At 33.5% G+C, this 25,794-nt stretch overlaps 1 protein-coding gene across 10 annotated transcripts in view; it reads left to right on the top strand.

Annotated features, from left to right (window-relative positions):
- Positions 1-25,794, top strand: part of CDK14 (cyclin dependent kinase 14) — a 772,185-nt gene that overhangs the window by 523,232 nt on the left and 223,159 nt on the right. For all 10 annotated transcript variants that reach the window (XM_074266573.1, XM_074266570.1, XM_074266566.1 and 7 more), the window contains one exon: positions 18,000-18,093. In XM_074266573.1, the coding sequence (XP_074122674.1) occupies positions 18,000-18,093 (94 nt within the window). The remainder of the gene's footprint in view (positions 1-17,999; positions 18,094-25,794) is intronic.

Here is a 25,794-nt window from a genome sequence, read left to right as displayed (position 1 = left end):
CATTTGTAAATTTAGAGTATTAAAGCCTATATTTTAGTTTACATCTAGAACAAAAAATTTAAGAAGAAGCCAGTCTTTTTGCTGCTAAAAAACAAATGTGGTAAATTTCCCAATCCATAAAAACATTTCTACTCTTAAGTTATGCCCCATCTGTGTAAATAAAAACTTTCATACATCTTTCATTATAATTTCATTGTAATACATTTCATTTCATTATTACATGGTCTACTGTTGTTCCCTGATGGCAGTATTATATGCTAGGGCTCTGATTCTAGCATGAATTGTTTTGAAATAAACTAAAAGTCATAAATCATTAGATTTGGTAAGTATCTCTTGAGACAAAATCTGAAGTAAAATCTGTTTTCTCAACTCCCTAGTATTATTTACACCATCTCCTAAAAATAATGTGACAACTCTAAAAAGGTTTTTAATAATAATGAACTTTTGATTTATTTTGGTAAAAGCTTCCCTCAGTACTGTTCATTCACCTTCAGTACTATTAAAATTAGAATAATGTGGGGAAGGTCTGACTTCAGCACAGACAGAAATTGCTTTCCTTTCTAAGAGAGAAGACTTGTCCAAGTGATTGCTTGGGTTAGCCACTTGGACTGCATTGGGTAAACAGTCAACAAGCCAGAGATAATCAAAAGTGCATGTGTGATCAATGAAAAGCTGTACTATTTCAGATAGTCAGTAAACATTTATCAAGCCCCATCTTTGGGCCAGGAACTGTGCTAAAGACTGAATAGTAACGCTTCCATGGCCCAATTCTGCCTCCAAAGTCTTATAAAAGGCAATGGTATCTCTAATAGGAATACTTGAAAATATTCCTTTTATTGACATGGATTATTCCAGGATGTCTTTTATAAATTGTCTTACTGATTTGTCGTGTCTAGAAAATTCAAATGCCAAAGCCAAATTGGTAGCAAGTCCAACAAAACTTAGCTTTAGTATTCCAGCAGTCAGTCAGTCAGTCAGTCAATAAACATTTATCATGTGCCTACTATATGCCAGGCACTGGGGATACAAAAAAGGAGGCAAGAGGCAGAATTTGCCCAAGAGAAAACACACAAAATAATTTGTACAAATATGCCTTATGTAGGAAAAATAGGACATAATGAGCAGAGGACAGGCACTAGAATTTGGCGAGGAGTTTGGAAAGTCTACTTTAGAAGATAGGACTTTAACTGGGACTAGAGGGGAGAAAGGAAAGCCAGTAGGAGGAGAGGAGGAAGAAGAGCTTTCCAATTACGGTGACAGAGAAAATGCCTCAATATTATTCGTATTAGAACAGCAAACTGGCCAACTCACTAGATCAGAGAATATGTGGCAGGGAGAGGAACGTGTTCTTTTTTGTCCTTCGTTCTTGAAGAGCATTAGGACATCAGGGATGCTGTGACATTTAAATGAAATGAATTGGATTTCAGTGAGGGAGGTCTGGGCAAGGTCACTTGGCCAACTAAACTAAAGTCCTTAACAGGTCTTAGTTTCAAGAAAAATCAAGCCAAAATTGGTTGCAGCTATCCTTCACAGAAATAGTGAAGTATTGCTTGATAAGGGCAAGCAAGGAAGGAGGATAATGATCTCATTTTCAACATGTGGTGTTTGAGGTGCTTGGGGGGGGAAAAGGGGGGATCCAGGTGGTGATAATGAACATTTTTTAAATAAAACTTTTTTAAAAATTTTCAAAACATATGCATAGATTTCAGCATTCACTCTTGCAAAATCTTATGTTCCAAATTTTTTTCTCCCTTTTTTCCACCCATCCCCTCCCCTAGGCAGCAAGTAATTCAGTATATATTAAATGTGTGCAATTCTTTTAGACATATTTCCACAGTTATCATGCTGCACAAGAGAAATCAGATCAAAAAGGAAAAAATGAGAAAATGCAAGCAAACAACAAAAAGTAAAAAGATATGTGTTTTGCAATACTGGCTTAGAACTCCGGAGAGCCATGGCTACATACATTTGATTGTTATCACTACAGAGATAATAATTGAAGCCAATGAGTCTGATAAAAGAAAGTATTGTAAGAAAACAAAGGAGGGACTGACATTTAGACCATTAGTTGAAACCCTTTATTAGTGGGTGAAACATGGTTGAGGAAATAGCAAAGGTGACTGAAAAGGAGAACTGGCAGGGCCGATTCCATTTACAGAAACCCTTGAAATTCTTTTTTCAAAAAGTTCACAAAGGAGTGAAATTTTCTTAAGTGATGTTTACTATAAAGTTTTTTATACTTCTCTTGAATCATCATTTAGTATTCTACTCACATTTAAAAAATAAACTTAACAGTTAGTCTGACATTTGCACTCATCTTCTGTAGATGTTTTATGTGGTTTGACACATCTTTCCTCATGCAGGTCACTTCTTCTAAGCCTTGCACTGTTTTATTTGTTTCAGGTTTCCAAATCTTTTTCCCCCTTCCCCTGAAATTGTAGCATTCATGACTATCAGTAATAATTTTTTCTTTTTTTTTCTAATTTTTTTTTTCTTTTTAAAATTTTTTCCTTTATGCTAACTAAAGTTTTCTAAATAATGACCTCAATTTGACCTGCGTATTTGTTACATACATTCAATAACAAATGGCAGTAAGGTGGTGAAATGAATAAAACAGTGGAGCTAAAGTCAGGACAGCTTCAGTTCAAATTCTCACTAGCTGTGTGATCCTGGGCAATTCACTTGAATTTTCTCATTCTCAATTTCTTCATCTGTTATGATGAGGATAATAATAGCACCTGCCTCAAAGGGTTGAGTGTTGTGAGAATAACATGATATAATATATGTAAAGTGCTTTGTAAACTTTAAAACTTGATATAAGTAACATTATTATTAATATTGTTATTATCATTAACATATACAATGTGTAGACATGTAATCCTATATGTATATATGCTATATTTTGATTATGTGTGTGATAGGCTTACATAAATTACATTTATGCTGGGGATGGTTTGCAATCTGCATTGCTGAAGAACAGTAAAATCAATAAGATCGTAGATCCATTTGAATGTTGAGAAGAAGAATAATGAAGATGATGATGATGATGATGATGATGATGGTGTATATATATATATGTATATACTTCAGCATGTGTATATATATATATATATATATATATATATATATTATATATCTCCATTAAGCATTAAGGTCTCTTCTAGCACTAGTATTTTTCAGATGCTTTCCTGTGATGTTCTTCACTATGACATATATGATTACAAAAGAGTCTAAATGAAATGGCCAGTGTTTCACACCCAGTCAACAGTGGAGCCAGATGTAGAGGCTCAGACTCAAATCCATTGAGCTGAGTTGCTTTTCTATGTAAAAATTATATATATTGATCTTTTTTTCCCTTTGTTTTCTAAAATAAAATCTTAGGTTACGTTTTTTTCCAGTCCTGCTATAAAAGTTCAATCTGTTATCATTTCACATTTTTTCTCCTCTAAAATAGCAGCTGAGTCCTCTTCTACACAAAATTCAGTTGTTTTATTTTCTAGCTGAGTAAATGGCTTCTGTCCAAAATATTTTTCCCTTTTCTCAAGAGCTAAATTCTGTGTATAAGAATTTGACTAAGATATATTGTGCCTATCTGTGCCTAATGAAGCACTAACCAAAGTAAATGATGAGTGACAGTTTAATCAATCCAATTCTGTCAGTCGCCACCAAGGGCATGGGGAATATAATTTTTTAATCTCTTACTTTTCAAATACACTGGAATGCTCACATGGAAAAAATCACTACTGTGCTAGGTACTGAATTTTACTTACTGGTTATACTGTAATTATTTTTGATCTCTTGGAACCAGGCTTCAGAGGAAAACAGCATAGCATTTTGGCCAAATTTACCAACACAAATACTTTTTTTGGTGAAAAAATGATACAAATGTATACTTTGCATTGTGGATTAAAACCTAATTATTTTTGTGAGTACTCATGTGTTTCAATAGGGTGACTGTTGCTGAACTTTACCAAATAGTATGGCATTCTATATGTTCAATTAAGGAAAAGAAAATTATTTCACTCTGAAGGGCTTTTTTTGTTTTTTTGTTTTTGTTTTTGTTTTTGTTTTGTTTTGTTTTTTGGGAGTTAGGATAGCTGTTCATATGAGGAAAACTAAAACAGAACTAAACAGAATAAGAAGAGTTTTTAGAAACAGAATGGCAGAGTCCTTTAGAAAGTTTTTGCATGTGAAGGACATACAAATTTTGAGACCATTGCTAGTCCTTGGAGCAATATGAAAAGGGGAAAACTGGAAGAACTCATAATTGTTTTTACTGGACTTTTGATTTTAGAACTAGAAAAGGCCATTGCATCCTCCTCCTACTTCCTCTACCCACAGTGTTTGGAGCCCACCTGCCAATTTGCATAGGCAAGTATGCTGAAGAGCATCAGACATTGGACATATGAGTCAGAGATTTCCATTTCAAATTTTTATTCTGAAATTTCTTCCTGTGTGATCTTGTGCAGGTCAATTTACCTCCCTTAGCTTTTGTGTCCTCCTTACAAGGAATGGAATCAATGACATCAAAGGTCCCTTGTAGCTCTATAGCTCATTCTATGATGTCCATCTTTGATTGGATAGATTTCTTTATTTTATGTATATGCCATTATGAAAATAACAGAGATGTGTAAAATTTCAAAGCTCTGGTAAATATCAGAAGTAGTTTTTTTAAGGCATGCAAAAAAATAAAACTAAAAATGCCAAGTTAATATAAAAGAGAAAAATATGTTGTTCACTTGTATCCAACTTCCTGTGAGTTGAGGTACTCTTACCAAATACTGGAGTGGTTTCCCATTTCCTTCTTCAGCTAATGGAGAAATGTATTTTAAAACAACTCTTTAAGAGATAAACCATTGGCAAATTTGATTAAAAAAGGAAAGAAAGCAAATTGCCAGTATCAAAAATGAAAGGGGTGAATTCACCACCAATGAAGAGGAAATTAAAGTAATCATTAGAAGCAATTTTGCCCAATTACAGGCCAATAAATCTGACAATCTAAGTGAATATCTACAAAAATATAAATTGCCCGGTTTGTCAGAAGAGGAAATAGAATACTTAAATAACTCCATTTGAGAAAAAGAAATTAAGCTATCAATAAGCTGACAAGTAGATTCTACCAAACATTTAAAGAACAATTAATCTCAATAGTATGTAAACTCTTTGGAAAACTAGACAAAGTCCTACCAAATTCCTTTTATGACACAAAAATAGTGCTGACTGATATCTAAACCAAGAAGGGCAAAAAGAGAAAGAAAACCATAGGCCAGTTTTCCTAACATATATTTTTGTAAAATTTTAAATAAAATACTAATGGAGATTTCAGCAATGCATCACAAGGATTATTCACTGATTAAATGGGATTTATAACAGAAATTCAGAGCTAGTTCAGTATTAGGAAAAATATCAGCATAGTTGACTCAACCCAACAGAAAGCTTGTGTTTATCTTAATAGAAGCAGAAAAAGACTTTAACAAAATAAAGCACCCATTCCTTATTAAAAAAAAAAAAAAACAACACTAGAAAACATAGGATAAATGGAGCTTTCCTTAAAACCAACAGCAAGAATTATCTATAATAGAAGTAAACTAAATGCTTCCCAATAAGATCATGGATGAAACAAAGGTGACCCTAGATTAAATGATGTTTTAGAATAATATATAATATATGTGCATGATATAATAAGATTTAAAATATAAAATATAAAATAAACCCCTATAAATCATCAGCACTTCTACATATTACTGTGAATCAAGCTGCTGATAGTAGAGAAATTCTATTTAAAATAACTGTTAGCAAAATAAAATACTTGCAAGTCTACCTGCAACAAATACAAACCCAGGAACTATGTGAACACAATTGCAAAATACTTTTCACACAAATAAATGGGAAACAACTGGGAAAATATTAATTGCTCATGGATAGCCAGAGTCAATATAATAAAAATGACAATTCTATCTAAATTGAGGACCTTATCAAACTATCAAAAATTATTTTATAGAGCTAGAAAAATAGTAACAATTCATTTGGAAGAACAAAAGGTTAAACAATATGAAGAGACTCAATGTAAAAGAAATGTGAAGAAAGGTGGTCTAGCCGTGTTGGTATTATTAAGTAGTAATGATCAAAAAATCTGTTACTGGCTAAGAAATAGATCAGTGGAGTAGATTAAGCACACAGTGCACTGTAGTAGTTAACCATAGTAATTTAGCGTTTGATAAACGAGCCAAGCTTTTAAGACAGAAACTCACTTTTTGACAAAAACTGTTGGGAAAAGTTGAAAACAGTCTTGTAGAAACTAGGTATAGACCAGCATTTCACACTGTATACCAGGTTAAAGTCTAAGTATGTACATGATTTAGATGTAATGGGTGATACCAAATCAGGGGAGCAAGGAACAGTTTACCTATCAAATCTGCAGATAAGGGAAAGTTTCAGGACCAAACAAGAATGAGAAAGTGTTGCAAAATATTAAATAGATAATTTTGATTACATTAAATTAAATTTTTTTTGCACAAATAAAACCATAATTTGGGTTTTAACAAGTTGTGGTATGGTTGTAATGAAATACTGTTGTGCTTTGAGAAATGATGAGTTTCAGAAAAACCTGGAAAGACTTACATGAACTGATGCAGAATGAAATGAACAGAATCAGGAGAGAATTGTAGATTGTAACATTGCACGATGAACAACTGTGAATAATTTAGCTATTTTCAACAATATAATGACCTAAGACAATCCCACAGGATTCAGGATGAAAAATGTTACTCATCTCTAAAGAAAAACTCCTCCCCCTCCCTCTCTGCCTCTTTTCCCTCCCTCCTCCTCTGCCTCTCTCTCTCTGTCTCTCTCTCTCTCTCTTTCTCTGTCTGTCTGTCTGTCTCTTTCTTTCTCTCTCGTTTCCCTCTCTCCCCCATCTTTTTCTCCATTCCTTTTTTCTTTCTGTTTATTGACTTATTTTTTCTCACCAAAATGATTAATATGGAAATATTTTTACATGACTGCACATGTATAAGCTATATTGGATTGCTCACTGTCTTAGGAAAGGGGAAGAAGAAGAAAGGAGGGAATAGAAATTGAAATACAAAACTTTTTAAAAATTAAATTGTTTTTATATGCAATTGGGGAAAAATAAAGTACAATTTTAAACAATCTGAAATCCCATCTTCTACCCCAAAATCACAATTGTTAGAAGGAATAAAGAAAATAACATTGGGTTGCCCAGCCATTTTATAAATCAATTTGGAATTACACTTTAAAAGTTACTCCCAAAGAAATTCAAGGAAGAAAAAAGGATATGTTTGTACAAAATAGAGTACAGAAGTACAAAGTCAAAGAACTAGAAACTAGGGGGGGGGGTGTAGATATCAGTTAGAGAATGGTTGAACAAGTTATGGTATATTAATATAATAATATCTTGTTGAGTTCCATAAAGGGATGAGTTTCAGAGAAATCTGTGAAGATAAATTAACTTTTATGGAGTAAAGTGAGCAGAACTTGGAGCATAATAGCCATATTATAAATTTACAAAGCTTAGAAAGACTGGAGGACAGTGATCAATTTGGTGATCAGCCATAGTTCAGAAGACTTGTGTTAGAAGATGCTGCTCGTGTCTTGAAAATGAGGTGATGACCTCAGTGTGAAGAACACATCATAAATTTTCAAACATGGCCAAAGTAAGGATTGCAGGGGTGGGGTGGCAATATGAATTTTTTTATTTAGTGGTTTTTATTTTCTTTGTTTATAAATTTGGCCAAAATGGAGGGAGTAGGACACCAAAGGAAAAAGAAACATAAAAGGGTCTTTAAAATTTTTTTCTAGTTCCTGAGAAGAGAGCAAAGGAAAGTCTGTTGAAGTTGGATAGAGCAGCTTTGAACAGAACATATTGAATTGATTTTTTACTTGAACCAGCTAGCTCTATATGGTACAGATTTATGGCTTCATGTTCAAATCTTTGTTTTCTGCTTATATATGGAAATGCTCTGGTGATTTGATATTTGCTAAGGTCTACATTAAAAAAAAAGTTTAAAAAGCAGTAATTGATCCCAACCTCCTGCTTTTCCAGATTAGGGAACCTGTAGGGTATTAAGGCTATGTAACTAGTCTAAAGTGACTGATCTTATCTGTTTTCCTTTTCTCTATCCCTAACTTTTACATATGATTATGAGAAGGTAGGAGTAATATTAAAGAAAAGACTTGTACCTCGTGTGACCCAATTGACTTAGGAAGCTGTGGGTTGTTAGGGGAAGGTGTATGGTGTGTTTTGTTGTTTAAATAATACAATGATGTGCAGAGGACTTTTTGTTCTTAGTAGTCATTCTTAGAAAAGTGCCTGCTTCAGTAGGTTCCAGTTAGTTAGAAAAGCTTCAGACATCTGTCTGGTGAGAGGAAGTACCTCCTTTCTGAGCATTAGCTTAACTTAGCAGAAAACTTTCCTCCCATTTTCTTTTGCTCCAAATTTTCTAAGTTTCTGTTTGTAATGTGTTGTGTTTGTTCATTTTGAGGGTCAGGACAGGAATTATTTTACAAAGAATTCATGAACTTGTTTCTTTATTGATTACTTCATTTCATGTAACTGATTTTCTTTTTAAGTTTGCATGTTTTAGTTTATGCATTTAAATACATTCTTCTGACAAGGGTTCCATAAGCTTATGACCAGATGGGTCCATTTGGATATATTCATGAAAACCAATGTGAATATGGATTTAAAACTGAAAGAATACAGGCTGAATGTGTTTCAATGGACACAGGACAGTAATATTCCATTTTATTCATATACTAGAATTGTTCAGTCATTTTCCATTTATGAGATTTTCTCATAGTGTCTTCAATTCTTTGCCACTGCACAAAACTCCTATAGATATGTATATATGTAATATGTATATAGATATGTACATACACAAACATATATACACACATATAAAGCCACTTTCCCTCTCTCTAATTTTTTTTTTAGGGTATAGGCCCAATGGAGGTATTCTGGAGTCAAAAATATTCACAGTTGGGTGATGTAGTTATAATTTTTTTTTCAAGTGGGAAATAGGTTCACCTATAGTGCATTAGTGTCTGTTTTCCTTCCTTCCTTCCTTCCTTCCTTCCTTCCTTCCTTCCTTCCTTCCTTCCTTCCTTCCTTCCTTCCTTCCTTCCTTCCTTCCTTCCTTCCTTCCTTCCTTCCTTCCTTCCTTCCTTCTCTTCCTTCCTTCTCTTCCTTCCTTCTCTTCCTTCCTTCCTTCCTTCCTTCTCTTCCTTCCTTCCTTCCTTCCTTCTCTTCCTTCCTTCCTTCCTTCTCTTCCTTCCTTCCTTCCTTCCTTCCTTCCTTCCTTCCTTCCTTCCTTCCTTCCTTCCTTCCTTCCTTCCTTCCTTCCTTCCTTCCTTCCTTCCTTCCTTCCTTCCTTCCTTCCTTCCTTCCTTCCTTCCTTCCTTCCTTCCTTCCTTCCTTCCTTCCTTCCTTCCTTCCTTCCTTCCTTCCTTCCTTCCTTCCTTCCTTCCTTCCTTCCTTCCTTCCTTCTCTTCCTTCCTTCTCTTCCTTCTCTGTCACTTCTCTTCCTTTCTTCCATCTTCTCTTCCTTCCTTCCTTCTCTTCCTTCCTTCTCTTCCTCTCTTCCTTCTTATCCATCCATTTCTATCAACTTTACAGAATGGTCACATAAGAGTTTGGGTCCCTTAGTTACTTTAATTTGCATTTCTCCAATCATTAGTGATTTTGAGCATGTTTTCCCATATGGTCGTAAGTAACTTGGGTTTCTTTCCTTGAGAAATGCCTATTTACACCCTTAGACCATTCTTCATTTGGATAATGGCTCTTATACTTACAAATTTAAATATTTTCTTATGTTTCTGGGAAATGAGAATTTTATCAGAGGAACATGCTGCAGAGATTTTTTTTTGCCAGTTAACTCTCATAATCTTAGTTATATTGTGTTTATTTGTGCAAATATAACTTAACTTGATATAATAAAAATTGTTCATTTTTAAATGATTTTTCTCCCTTCTTTGGGTGTGAACACTTGCCATTGGATCTGAAAAAAAAATCCCTTACTTATTCCTCTAATTTGTTCATAAGATTTTTTACATCCAGGTCCTGCCTCCATTTTGCCATGTCTAATTTATTGTTCACTGACCAACTGCTGCAGCCTACTTACTCATACCATATGTCTTCTCATTGCCATTTAGTTTGTTTGCATATTCATGAATAGTTTCATAACCTGACAAAATTTGTGCACAAATAATGAAATGAATCTATCAGCTTGCCTGTGTGGACATTACCTCCAGAGGTGCAGATCCCCACCCATTCATGCTTACTGAACTGTGTGACACATCTGTGTCCTCCTAAATGCTTATCCATAGGTCAGGTGCCTTAAAAGATTTCTTTATTTTTTTTCTCTTGACAGCATTAAGATTTCACTGGAGCACAAGGGCTGTCTCACATTTTTACTTTGTGGTCAGTCCCTTTATTTCTCTATCTTTATTGATACATTTTCTTTAATGATGTGTTTTAAGAGCTTTTGGCTGTTGTAATTTCTTGCTTATAATGTGTTATATGAATTCCTTGTAAACTCTTCATTGTCTTTCTGGTGATGAAAATTTCAATCATTAGGAAATTGTAATGTTCCATGAATCACAGACATATAATAAAATAGAATATATTGTATTAAAAACTTAGGCATTTTAGGCACCATAATTGATTCATTAGGATGGCAACACAGTTTTAAAAATAAGATCCAACTTTAATTCTTCCTCTTTTTCAGTCCTACACTCAGCCAATTGTTCTTCTGTGGGACAAATATACATATTTATACACATACACATATATATACACATATGTAAACATATCTCACTTCAAAGTTTGCAAAATACTTTTAATCTTATTCCATTTTAGTTTTCTTAAGTCTTCTGAATTAGGTACTATGATTATATCCACTTTACATATGAAAAAACAAATTGAGGGAAGTTAAATGACTTTTCCACTTATATAACATATAAGTGTTGGAAAAAATATTTAAAGTGAGGTCTTTCCGATTCTCAGGATCACTCTGTGTAAATGCTTTTATACGCTCCTCTATTAATTCAGGGTGTTTCCATTCAATTATGTACCGTGTTCTATTCTGAAGTGGGCAAAATATGGCCTGTAGCTGCGTTATGACCTACCTTCTGTTTTTGTAAGACCCTTTCCCCCCAGTGTGGATGGTTAAAATAATTTTCTTTCAAATGAGTTCGATGTTACTCCTTAGAATTTTTGGTAGTCTAGTAGTGCTTAGTGCATTTAGGATGGGATCTTCTGGTAATAGCCTATGGAACAACTCATCATGATAAGGCATCCCTCTATTGCCCCTTCCAGACATTCTCCATGAAACTGGTAGATAATGTAGGTGAACATATGTTTGACTGTTTTATATTTTACTTGATGTTGTTTCTAAGGTGATCATTAAACAAAGCTATCTCCACATTTACAATCTGTTCTAGAATCTTATATAGCTATATAAAAATATATATATATATATATATATATATGTATATATTTGTGTTTATATGTATTATATGTGTATATATCTATCTCTATATATTCATATGCCATTTGGAAGAGGATGTTAAAACCCACCTATTATTGTTATGGTCAAATAAATTTAAAATAAATAGAATCATGGAAGCATATTTAAAAACTTTTTTTCTTAGTAAGCTTTCTCTAGACTCTAAGGGAAAGACCTTGTAAAGGTAGCTGATGGTTGTAAAATAAATAGACTTTTCTTTGGGCAATTAGGACGGTGGTTCTAAAGCTAATAACAAAGCTTAACTCTTCTTTTACACCATTGCTTCCTCACTCTTTAGGAGGGATAAGATATCCTTAGAAGGGAAAAGCTACCTTTTTTATTCTTGGGGGGGTAAGAGTTGATGACTTAGTCATACATCTTTCCTGACTATTAATCAGAATTGTATTTTTTTATGTATTATCTTGGGGGCACAGTCAGATCAGAGGGCATTGGCGATATACAAATTTGAATGGTTTTATTTATACTATAACTTCTTGGATATTAGATTAATATTAGAATTAAATAAAATTGTTTCTGGCAGACTTGATGCTAAAAATGTGTGTTAAAATAGTTTTAATATATTTTCTTTGATAGAATCTTGTATTCCTTCTACCTCTTACTCAGTCCTGGGGCTGGGAAGATGTGGTCTGATAAAAAGTTATTTCAAAAACCAGCTTGCTCCCTTTTCATGTTTTTATTCAAGCTATTCTCCAAGTGTGACTAAACAGTTCCCTAAAAGCCTTTGCAATGATGAGAAATAAAACATGAGCCACTAGACATTGATATTTATTTGGCCATTTTGTTGGTGATGTTACTTACAAAAATGCTCTCTAAGATCACTTTAGTTCTTCAGAAATCTTCTTTTCTTTTCTATTTTTTTAAAAGAATGTTTTTATCTTATTTTTCTCAAATACATGTAAAATCAATATTCAACATTCATTTTTTAAAAAACTTTTGGGCTGCAAACTCACTCCTGTCTTCACTTACTTGAGAAAGCAAATATCTTGATATAGATTATGCATGTGCACTCCTGGAACACATATTTCCATTTTAGCCATGTTGCAAAAGAGACCACAGACTAAAAACAAGAGAAATTAAAAAAAAAAATTTAAGTATGCTTCAATCTGTCTTCAGATGCCCGGGATGTTCTTTCTCTGTAGGTTGACAGAAATTTTCATTGTAAGTCTTTTGGAATTGTCTCGAACCACTGCATTGCTGAGAATAGCTAAGCTGTTCCCAGTTGATCATCACACAGTATTGCTGTTACTGTCGTATATCTTACCTTTCTATAGAACTTTAAAGTTTGTAAAGGACATGGCGGGGAAAGGGCAAGGATAAGGTAAGAGACAGAAAGGTGGTTAGGGGGGATAAGGGGATGGGATAAAGTGGGAGAGAAATAATAAGGGGAAAAGATAAGGAAAGGAGGATCCATTAGTGATGGAGAGAGGGGCAGTAGGGGGGGATTAAGTAATAGCTGGGCAAGTTAAATGGGTAGATTAGCAGAGATAGGAAATAAGAGAAATATATAAATATAGCAACAGTGATCAGGAGTGGAATCTATTAGAAAAAAATTAATAATAATAATAATAATAATTGATCTCAGATACAGTTAAACTTTTCAAAGAATTAAGAGAAAACTCTACATCATGTCAGCCATATATGTATATATACATGGCTATATTCATGCTTCTATTGTAGCCTGTTTGGGGGAGATGGGGAAGGAAAGGGGATAAAGAGAAAAAAGTCAAACATGCACAGCAGAGAACAAAAGAAAACTTGTAAACAGTGTGAATACAATGTTTTCTATTGTTATATATGCTTTCTTGAAATAGAAATTTATTGTTACATATTTCGAATCTTTCCTGATGCTCTACTGGGTACATGGCCATGTTTTTTTTTTTTCCCTTTTTCTTTTTCTATTTTGTTTTTTCTTATTTCGCATTTAAGTTTTAAATAAATAATACATTTTTTAAAAATAAAGTACTTGACTCACTACAACACTAGTGATAGATACACCATTATCTCATGCTTGGAGGATTTGTTGAGGGAGGGAAAAGACTAAAAGTTGCTTTAATTGTATAATATTTCATTTTTATTCTTTTATTTTGGAACTGATTTTGACCCATCTGAAAAGCACACAAAGTTAGCTCATTATTGAAAAAAAAAATAGGAAAAAACCCCCAGTATTTCAACAACTAGTTGTTCCCTGTACATTACATTTTTTGCTGAAATGTGATATATAGCCTATAGTTCTCAGAGGGAAAAATCATCCAGGTTCCAGTATCTATGACAACTACTATTGTCCCTGAGCAAATCACTTAGGAACATCTGTGTCTTAGTCAATTCCCCAAGATTTGCCAAACGTCATAAAGTTTGTTTCCCCCCCTCAATTGTATTTTATTTTTCTAATTATATGTAAAAATAGTTTTCAACATTCATTTTTGTAAGATTTTGAGTTCCAATTTTTCCCCCTCCCTCCCCAATACACCAAGCAATCTGATATACGGTATAATAATTTTAAAACATATTTCCATATTTGTCATGTTGTGAAAGTAAAATCAGAAGGGGAAAAAACCATGAGAAAGAAAAAGCAAAGCAAATTTTAAAAAAAGTGAAAATAGTATGCTTTGACCAGCATTTGGTCTCATTGTTCAGATGTAGGTGGCATTTTCCATCCCAAGTGATATGTCTTGGATCACCACATTTCTGAGAAGATCTAAGTCCATCACAGTTAACCATCACATAATCTTCTTGTTGCCATGAACAATTATCTCCTCACTCAACATCAGTTCATATAAGTCTCTCCAGGCCTCTCTGAAATTATCCTGCTGGTCATTTCTTATAGAACAATAATATTCCATAATAATCATATACCATAATTTATTCAGCCATTCCTCAACTGATGGGCGTCCAATTAGTTTCACTTCCCAGCCACTACAAAAAGGGCTGCCACAAACAATTTTGCATGTGCGAGTCCTTTTCTCTTTCTTATGATCTTTTTGGGATATAGATCCAGTAATGACACTGCTAGATTAAAGAGTATGCCATGATTTTTTATTATCTTTCTTTCCTCATGGAATTTATATCCCACATTGATGGGAATCACAGATTCTTCACATTTGTAAGAGATCTTACATATGATTAAATGAAATAATAATGTAAAATTTGTAGTATCATCCCTGGCATTTAAGTATAGTATAATTGCTAAAATGATTATTATTATCGTCATATTGTTATTATGAGCATAAGATTTAGTCGATTTAATTTTTTTCTTTTGATGTTAATATTCTCCTTGCCCAAGGCCTTATTGATTATGTATAGATGATTACCTTCTTTCCTTTTTTATCTGAATATATTTTTTCAGAATATTTTTTTTTTTGTTCTTGTTTTATCTTTTCAGTGAAATCAAATGTCATTGTATATAATGTCTTAGTTTGGATGACCATATGAAAGTTTTTTCCAACTATCATATCTTTATCTTCTGTATATGTCAGAATAATAACTGCAGCTATCTTCCTGTTTGTTAATTTGATTGTGAAGTATTACAAAATCACATGACTTAATACTCCATGAAATTTAGGTTTTTTCTTGCCTTTGGGCACAAGATGAAAATGAACTCTACAAACTCATCTCTCCAAGGAGAAGTCTTGAGCCATTCTTTAGTTTACCTATTTTTTTTTGTGTGTGTCCTCTTGAGATGTCATTAATAATAACATAGTAACTAGCATTTATAAAGAATAGTAATGTTTATAAAGTCTTTTACAAAATATGATCTCATTTGCTCCTTAAAACAGTCCTGTGTGCTAGGAACTATTATTATGCTTAATCTGCAGATGAGGAAACTTGACACACAGATTGTGTCTTGTCCAGGGTCACACAGCAAGTGGATGTTAGGAGATTTGAATTCATGCCTTTTTTACTCTGGATTGAGTACTGTGAATTGCACCATTTCATGAGATATGGATGTGACCTATTACCTAGAGTAGTCATTTTTTAGCTTGTGTGATCATTGGATGTTGAGTGATTTTTAGGAATTAATGGACATACATGATCTTGTGATTCTCAAAATTTTTCCCCTTCTCTATCATTTCATCACTCTGGAAATAGAAGTAATGAGGGTCCTTTTGTATTGTATCTGTTTCATGGTTCCCTGTGAACAGAACATTCAAATCATCTAGTCATCCGTCAAATATCATATGGGTACTTTAAAAAATTCTAAAAAATTTTTTTAGAAACGTAAAGTAGCATAGCCATTTCTGTTTGCATAGAACAGAGGGACATGATGGAAGGAAGTTAAAAAAAAAACAACACACACTTCTGCACCATTGGTTCACTCAACTTTTCTTCTTTGGGGAAAGTAAATTCTGGAGATACTTGACTGGTTGAAGGTGGAAGGTTGTATCATGAAAACTTTGAATTAAAGTAAACTTTTTTATGATCAGATATTTATATTTATTTATTTTTTATAAATTAGGACATAAGAGTTCAAAATAATCCTGTGAAAAATCTTTTTGTCTAAATATAGAGCACCATCTGGCATAAAGAGTTATGAAACAAGTAGACACATCTATGGTCTTCCACTTTCATCTCAATAATTTGTAATTCAGTTTTCTATTCCCCCCCAAAAAAAACCTAAAACAAAATCAATTAAAAGAAATTGTTGCCTTAAGTTAGTTGACAATTGGATTGAGATACTCGAATGAGGCAATAGCTGTCAGCTGAAGAATCAAGAGCCAGAATAGTTTAATGAAGTCAAGAATCCTGAGAAAATTCAGAGCCAGCCTGAGTTTAATTTCTGTTAGTCTCTGATACATCTTGTATGAGAAGATGAGTTTCAAAGTTATTAGGAAAGAATGCTTTGATTGTGAAGAGCTTCTGTCTTTAAAGAAAAGTCTTAATTAGCATTGAGCCTCCAATAAAAGATTAAAACATCCAAAGCCTTCCCTCCTAGGTGGAGGTGCATTGGAAAAGATAGCTGATAGAGAGGTGATTGAGTCAGAGGACTTTTCCATCAGGGATTAAGCTAATCAGACCAGTTCCTTGTGTGTGTACTCCTTCACACACACTCTGACCACACAAATTTCCTCTTAGATACATGCTCTATATACTATTTCTATGCAAATCCACTCTTCTCTTTGAAGAATAGATATTTGTTAGAGAAAGAGCTTCAGGTTTTTGTGGACAGGGTTCATTGTTAATTTAATTGCATTGACATTTAATTAAATGCTTTTGTTGTTTCCTCTGGTTGAAAATTAAAAGTAAATTCATTGGGACACAAGGTTTTGCAAGGGTGAATGGTGAAAATTATCTTTGCATGTATTTTGAAAGCTATTATTATAAAAATAGGAAAAATAATAAAATAGGCAAAAAAATTAAATGCATTGGTTCTTTTATAATTTAGAGAGAAATTTAACTTGCAAAATCCTTAGAACTGGAATCTTGGAATTTATGGATGAGGGGAAATTAGGTTCTCAATACTAATTAGTGAATGGCTATTTGTCAACTTCTGAGTAACTTAATATCTTTGGGAAATTTGCATTCAGAAGGTATCTTATTAATTTGTTTATTCAACAAAAATCTACTTTGTGATCTAAGTATAAAATACAGTGATAAGAACAGTTTATTAAGATCCAAATTGATGATGAAAGACTTTTCATAAAATGATGTCATGAACTTCAGTGACAGCTTTATAATGAATTGTTATAATTAGTTCTCATGTTTAAGAAATTTAGGATAAATGGGCAATAATGGTATAATTTTTCAGATTCTTATCAGAAGCAGCAGAGATAAAGCAAGCATTTACTGGAATAAGATTATATATTATAACTACAATGCCTAAGTATGTGAATTCTTTTTCAATGAACTACTTTAGTTGGTCAAACAACTTAATATAAATGCATCAAGAGAGAACATGGCAATAAGATTAATGGAAGATAGAAAGCTGAGGAAAAATCATAAAATAGTGCTTCCTCCTATTATGGATTGAGCTGTTTATTGGCTCGCTCTTTGAAAGTAAATCAGTTTTCTTTGTTACAAAAATTCCTACAGAAATGTGTATATACCTAATCAGTTTTTGTTTCATTCTTTTTTTCATGTGCTTTAAATTGCTTTTTGAATAAGTTATTTGAGCATAATTTTTGAAGCTATAATAATATATTCTTAAACACCCCATAAAGACACAATGTCATGAGAAACTCCATTAGGGATTATACTCTGATTATCTTTGCCAGCTTAAGTAGATGATAGCTTCTAGAAATTCTTGTATCATGGTTCAGCTGAATTCAGTGGACTCATGATGTATATTCTGATGTTTCTCAATTTATAACCTTATGAAAAAGAAATGGAATCAATCATACAATAGTTATTTTAAAAAATAATTTTGAACAGCATTGGAATTATACAATCTATTTCCAAACTTTACATTGTAAATAGAACTTCCTGACATTTATATCTATATATTTCCCTCTGTAGGGGAGTTGGCTGTATCTTTGTTGAAATGATTCAAGGAGTTGCTGCTTTTCCAGGAATGAAAGACATTCAGGATCAACTTGAACGAATATTTCTGGTAAGTTCTTCAAATATTGTTTATAGAGAATGAGCTCCTAATTTTTTTCATTTTGCTTATTGATAACAGTGATAGATAAAATGCTATTTGAAAAAAAAGTTCATTTATTATGTCAAATATTGGTAACACAGTCAAGGATAATAAATTTAATATTAAAATCTGAGACTAAACACTGTCTATAAATGCCTTTATCCAAAGGACAACATCCTAGATTCACAGTTGAAATGTCCATTGAATGCAGAATTGTGATCCAAACTCTTAGTTCTTTGCAATATCACAATAATAAATAAATAAGTGATGACAAATTCAGCAGAATTTGTTATGTGCTTTTTGGTAAAATTGTATAATTGTGTACTGTAAGGCAATCCATGGAACCCACCCTTGTTCTAAAGAGCTGGGTGAAACACGGGTTTCTGTTAAAATAGGCTCCTATTTGTAGGGATAGAAGATTGCCATCTGAACCAGTTTTCCAAAATGCAATTTTCTGTTTGGCCACCAAGTGTCTGAAGTGAACAAGGAAGCGGATGCAAGTTTCAGTGGTGTTTATGGCCGTAGACATATTTCTCTTTTTATAATGTCATTTTCTCTTTTTATAATGTCATTGTTACATTATTATCATAGATCATAAAATATATATATATATATATATATATATATTATATATATATATATATATATATATATATATATATATATATATATATATATATATATATGTATGTATACAAATTATATCAGATAAATTGGAACTAGTTAAATGAAGAAAGGCACAAATTAAGAAGAGGTTAGAAAAAGCTTCTTCAGGAAGACCCATTTCCATGCCCCCTTCCTCTCATTGGACTTCCCCTAGTAGATGATTCTCTCTGTCCCCAAGTTAGACTTAAAGATATATGAAGGCTCCTTTGCTATTACTACACCTGAGTCTAGTTGTTTTTAAAAAGCCTTGAATGAAATTAGTTTTCGGAAATACTGTTTTCTGAGAATGGAAGAGTCATTGGTCCCTCAGAAATCATTGATTCCCTTCTGTAAAAGTGTACAATCAGATCCCTGGATTGCTCATCTGTACTTAAAAGATGGGCTCTATTAACATTCACTTTTCTACAACTGCATTGATCAAGATGCTCTTTTCTTTTTTTCTACTAGCTTTTAAAAAAAGTCCCCTGAGTGTTTTAAATGTAAGTGTAATGGGAATACATTCCTAGTGTGAACTTTAGTAGTAATTTTTAAAACTTAAGGAAATAAAGGTCAGTCTATCATTAGAAATTTTCAAAGTTTATTTTTGGCATAATTATTTGCTTCGTTTGAGACTCTTTTTTATTATGATGTAAGAATCTTCAGTATATCTTATACTATATTATTATTATAACATATAAATATGTATAATAATATAAAATATGAAATATATTTATGTTATAATATTAAATTATAATATAATATAATTATATTATTTATATTTATATGCTTATAATAGATCCTGGTTTAATTAAAATATACTATATATATAGAATTAACCAGATTCTCTGTTTTTTGGCTTCCTCCTCCCTCTTTTTTTCTACCATTTCAATGCTCATAACTCATATAATATGTATAATAACATATAATATGAAATATTAATTTTATAATATTAAATTATAATATAACATAAAATAATTTTATATATTATAGACCCTGGGTTGATTGAAATCTATTGCAGATAGATTCCCCCCCCCCCCCCAGGCTGGTGTTAAGTGACTTGCCCAGGGTCACACAGCCAGGAAGTGTTAAGTGTGTGAGACCAGATTTGAACTTGGGTCCTCCTGAATTCAGGACTGGTGCTCTATCCACTGCGCCGCCTAGCTGCCCCAAAGATAGATTTTAATCAACCCAAGGTCTATAATTAGCCAGATTTTCTGTTTTCTGGCTTCCTCATTCCTCTGTTCTTTCCTACCATTTCAATGCTCATTGTCATCTATGAGAATTAAGGGAGATGAAGCTCTGTGGAATCTATTTGATTGCTTGCTTGTGGCTCTGGCCAGCAGAGTCGTTGATTTTTCCTTTGTGACAGTTATAAATCAATCCAAAATAAGACTTTGAATGTCAGGTTGCAGAAGCCCCTTGCCATCCTGTGTCCAGTGCACCTTTCCCCTGACATGGTGCATCCCACTGACTGGCGAGCTAGGTAGTAGGACGTTCTCTCTCACCTGAGTTTGTCCAGATTGCCCACTGAGATGAGGATGCTCTCTATCCTCACCTCCACCTCTTGGTATCTCTGAGTTCCTCTGTGTCTCAGCAACTTCTCACATGAAATTACTCCTGATCCTTCCATCTGCTAGTACTACACACTACCCAGATACATTTGGTATTTAATGGCCATTTTTAGTTAGATAGAGTAGAAAATAGCATTGCTTTTGGAGTCAGAGGCTCAGCTTTGACATTTACATATCCATCTCTTTGGACTTCAGTTATCTCATCTCTAGAAGGAGAGGCTTAGACCAATGAACTTTTCAGCTCTTAACCCCCGGGCTTCTAATAGCTCATCTCACAGATTATGTCATATCATGTCATTTTTCCTCTGTGAAATATAAGCTTTCTGAGGGGAGGGATGTTTTTGTCAGGACCTAGTTCCCATACGTACCATAAGCAATTATAATATTTGTTTAGTCTGTGAAGAAATGAATGAGACCAAGTCCAGTTAGTAATGACAAAAAGGACCAGTATAAAATTAAAAGGAGTTTTTTTTTTAAGTGTAGGTCTATTTCATGATAGGTATTCCTTGAGCTGCACTATCGAGACCAGTAGAACATGATCTAATTCTAAAGGGAAATAAATGTCTTCCTTTTCAAAAGCTTTTTTCCAGTAGACTCTCAAGCCACCTTTTAATATTTTTTCTTATTAGGAATAGAGCTGTTGAGTTAGAATTATGATATGACAGCTGAAAAAATTGAAAGGTACTTTTTTAGCAAGATACAACATATGCATATTTTTATAATTGTGTTGGTAGTATTGATAGCTTTCATTTTGTTTTCATTTTGAAGTGTTTAAGTTTTAGATGCAGTAAAAGTGGACTTGAAAAATAAGCTTTATGTTTATGAAACATTATTATATTTCATTAAATTATGTCTGAGTTTAAAATGTTCTTTGAAAATATTTCCCCCAATTTTTATTTTTTCCTTTATTTCCCGTTCTGTGCTTTCCCTTTCATTCATATATTACTCATTGAGGTGTATTCATTTTTCTTTAGGATTCCAACAATAGTTCAAACAATTTTACCTTACTAGTTTTTTGGTAAAATAGGTATTTTTTAAAAGTTATAAATCATGTAGAAGTTGCAAAATTTCTTCAAAGTTATTTTTTTTTTGAGGAATAAATTGAATTAGGAGGGAAATGCCTATTTCCTTTAACTGTATTACTGAAAAGCAGAAAGAATGAAAGCATAGATTATTGAATTACTTGACAGAGCTTGTCAAACAATATTTAAAATATTTATTATTTATGTAATTAACTAATTTCCCAATCAATATAAATGTGCTAGGTGGCTTCTAAGGCGTTTTGCTTCTATTACTTTATTTTATGGTGTATTTTAATACTTTGTATGAGCATCCAGAGACTTTTGGGAAATGTATAGTCTTTTAATAAATCAAAGAAATAAATAATTGCAAATTCCCCACAGAATGCATGAAATTATTGATACAGGAAACTATTGTCTCTTATTAGAGAGCAGAGACTGTTAGTATGAAGGTAATTATTGTGATGGATGTTAATAGCTCCTACAGTTGCTTTGGCTGCTTTGTGCTATATGTGGAATACCCCTTATGGATAAAGAGTCATTTTTGAAGATTATTAAAATGTTCTTTTCTCCTAACAATTATTTCTTTAAAATTGGATGACCTGATGTTTAATCTTTTAAGAAAGAGAGATCATCAAAATGTCATCATCTATTGACTTGTTTTGGAAATGAGAGGTTTAGTTTGAAATATTTCATATTAGAAATATTTGAGTTCCTTTTCTAAATTATCCCAATATGCTAGATGTTATTTTTGTTAGATCTCTTTCTAGAGGAAATGTTGTTGACTCAGGGTGGCTGAATTGATAATAGTTACCAGGGGATGTAGTGGACAGACTTTTATGTCATACTCTAATCTAGAGCATATTTTAAAATCTAATTTAAGTTCCTTAAAACAAGACTTCTACTAAAAAGAGCAAAAAGACCCCTTACCGAAATAGCACTTATGAGTTTCATTCTGGTATAAACATCATTAAGCAGATAATCAATTTTAAAATAATAAAACAAGAGGATTATTCTTGTTCTTTTTGTATTTTTAACTGGAGGATTAAATTCACTCATTGCTTCTGTGAATTACATACTGAAAGGTGGTTAATAACTTTGGAGCACAAAATTAATCAAGTTAATCCCATCCTCCCACTCCCAATAACTAATATAATTAACTATCATACACTGAGAATTTTTTTAAACTGAAAAAAGCACTATATCACAAAAACATTTTTTCTCTTTTCAAGATTTGTGTGTGTGTGTGTGTGTGTGTGTGTGTATGTGTATGAGAATTATTTTATTGTATTTTAGTAACTGGGATTGAGGGGAGGAAAGCAAGAGAGAAAGCTATCTTTATTGATAGTATCTGCAATGAAACAATTCCATGAAACAGGGTAAGGGCCAAACAGCTGAGGCTAGGATTGGCAAAGTAGACAACCCTGTGGGGGAAACGTGGGGCAACTCATGAAGGATGCTATTTAATATTGCACATTATCAGTGCCTGCCTGAAAATTCCGCAGTCTGTGAGGTAAGTAGTCATTATGTGATAGGTCGCATGTTTTCAGTGATGGTTCTGATTAATAGTAACATGTGGAAGGTCCGGTTTTCTAATGGAGGGTGGCGTGCTGCACTTTTATAAACCTTGCCTGAGGTGCACACATGCCTCATTCTGCCTTTGATGTCGAAGACAAATGTGCTCCATGAGACGTGCTCTGTCTAATCTGCCTTCAGCAATACCATTTTCAGAGACTTTATGACGTAGTGTCAAGAGTATAACTGATGACAAAACGTTGTTTCACATACTGGTTAAATAATAAATGAGTGAAAAACCTAGTAAGAATTCTTTTTCTTGGAAATTATTCTCATGCTTAGGAAAAAAGCAATATAGAGCAATCAGTAATCATCTTTTGGGAAGTGCTAATTTCTGAAATTTGAAGTGATAATGATCATTCTCACCAATTTCAAGAAAGTTCAAGTCCTTTTACTTAATTTTTAAAAATGAGTCACAGGAGGCAGCTAGGGGGCGCAGTGGAGAGAGCACCAGCCCTGAAGGCAGGAGGACCTCACTTCAAATCTGGTCTCAGACACTTAACACTTCCTAGCTGTGTGACCCTGGGCAAGTCACTTAACCCCAGCCTGGGGGGGGGGGGGTGATTCACAGGTTACTTGCTAATAAAATGGGCAGTATCCACTCTGATTTCAGGTTATCTCTGTTGAGAGACAGCAGAATAAGCAAACTTACTTGAACAGCAGTGAGCCATACTGTTATGGAGAAGTAAGCGGTACCAAGATGGAAGTTACTGTCTCTGCAGCAATCTTAATATTGTGGAGGCAGCTAATACCAGGCCTATAATTATTATTGGCTTCTGCTCAACCAAGGTTGAGGAAATGGAATGAGTGAATCTTTTGCTTGATTTAGGTCTTCCTTTCTTTGAATTCCTGAGTCCCAAGTATTCCCCTCACATGAGTGTGAGCATAAAGTTCTCAGTCTTATGCCATAATCTCATGCTAGTTGTATGCTAATAATTTAAATTCATTAGTACAATTGATTTATTTTTGCAAATTTCAAAATAAATTATTTTTGAAAATTATTCATTCTGCTCTTTGGATACAGAGCTATTCCTGACGGATCAGATTTCTTTCCTGAGTCTCCGTATTTGGCCCAGAGGTACCATTCAGGACCTGGTTGCCATGCTCTTTATCTGTATATAGATGTAATTACATCTAATCTGTATACACTTGCCATACATGAAATCTGGCTTGATCTCTTGGGCTACTGTCCATTCACATGAACAGAATGCTTTGCGGACTTTCTCCTCACTGTATATTTCAATTTAGTTAAATTGTACAAGTACTTGTTAATCAACCTACTATTTATTAGCCACTGAGGATATAAGATGGAAAAAGAAACACAAGGAACTTAGAAATTCTACTAGGGAAAAACAATATGTGCGTCCACAAGGAATTCAGTAGGAAATAGTTCACAAAGCAATTTTGTAAGGCAGTGGGGGAGAAAACGTCTATGGTGGGAATTAGTAAAGAATGTATTTGGGAGATTGGGATTTAAATTGAATCCCAAAGGGAGCTATTAGGGCGAAAGTCATTTCTAAATCTAGCCACTGACATGGCTACCTTCCTCATGCCCTTCCCACTGGATCTAAACTCTTCCCCTGAAGCCCTAGGTACTAATAAGTAAATGGCGGCCTTCTCTTGCTCAGAACCATGCTCCCACTTCATTTATTAGCATTTCCAATCCATATCAGCTCGTCACGTAATTCCCCCGTCTCCAACCTTCCGTTTGCTCTTTTTTGCCTTTCCCCTTGGAAAGTAAGCTTCTTGCAGCTAGGGATTATCTTCCTTGCTCGTATTTGCAGTTAGTGCAGTATTTGATGTGAACTCACAGCTTAATTAACTGCCTTTTCATTCATTCATTCACTTCATCCATCCAGTCATTCACTCATTTATTTACTGAGAGTTCATAGTCTTTCAGTAGGGATCCATGAAGATCTTTTGTCATTGAAGTGATGGCTAAATCTGTAGGAGTGAATGACCTTTCTCTAATGAGTAAATCTAGAGAATTAAGATAGGGCAAGAAGACTTTGAGCCATGGAGGAAGACTATAATGACCATCCTAAAGTTTCTAAAACTCTTCCTAAAATTACACTCCATGATATATTGTGATCCACCCAGAACAGACCACCCTCTACCATCCAGCCATGCTCCGGACTGTACTTTCTTGCCCCATGGCCTTTGCTCTGGCCATTTTTGTTATTTGAGATTGATAAATTCTTTTCTGCTGGATAAATTCCACATTGTAGCCCAACTGAAATGCTATCTCTTCCAAAAAATGAGTGTCAGAGGTTAAAAAAGAAACAAACAAAAACCCAACCCATTTCTTCCTTTCTTGTTCTTCTTCATCTATTGAAATATGTTTTTGTTGATAATTACTAAATTCATAAGGGAAAAATAATATAACCCTAATCTCTACTTTCTCCCACCAGCCTTTCATCGCTCACCTCAAGTGGGAGCTTGTTGTTTGGCTTTTATTCTGCTATGCTAACCACTAGGTTATAGTGCATCTTAATTATTCATATATGTGTCACAGTTCCCCTATATGATTGAAAGCTTCATTAGGGCAGGGACAGTGAATTCTCTTAAAGGCACCAGACGGATCTCCTTAATTCTTTACCCTCCTTACCTCATATTATTTATCTTCATGTTGTCTCTCTCAATAAACTGTAAAGTGTTTGAGTTCAGGACAGTCTTTGTATCCCCAAAGTCTAGCACAGTAAATACTTGCATAATTGAATGGTTTTATATATTTTATCTCTCTCCCAAACTTAACATGATGCTCTGCACACACAGAAGAAACTTAATAAGTATTTGTTGAATTGAACTGGGGGGAAAAGGAAAAAAAGAATTATCGAGGAACAGCATTTAACAAGGGCAGC

The sequence above is a fragment of the Sminthopsis crassicaudata genome, chromosome 5 (genome assembly GCF_048593235.1).
Source record: "Sminthopsis crassicaudata isolate SCR6 chromosome 5, ASM4859323v1, whole genome shotgun sequence".
In the NCBI taxonomy this organism is placed as follows: domain Eukaryota; kingdom Metazoa; phylum Chordata; class Mammalia; order Dasyuromorphia; family Dasyuridae; genus Sminthopsis; species Sminthopsis crassicaudata.
The sequence above is the reverse complement of the archived record's forward strand: the minus strand, read 5'-3'. Positions and strand labels throughout refer to the sequence as shown.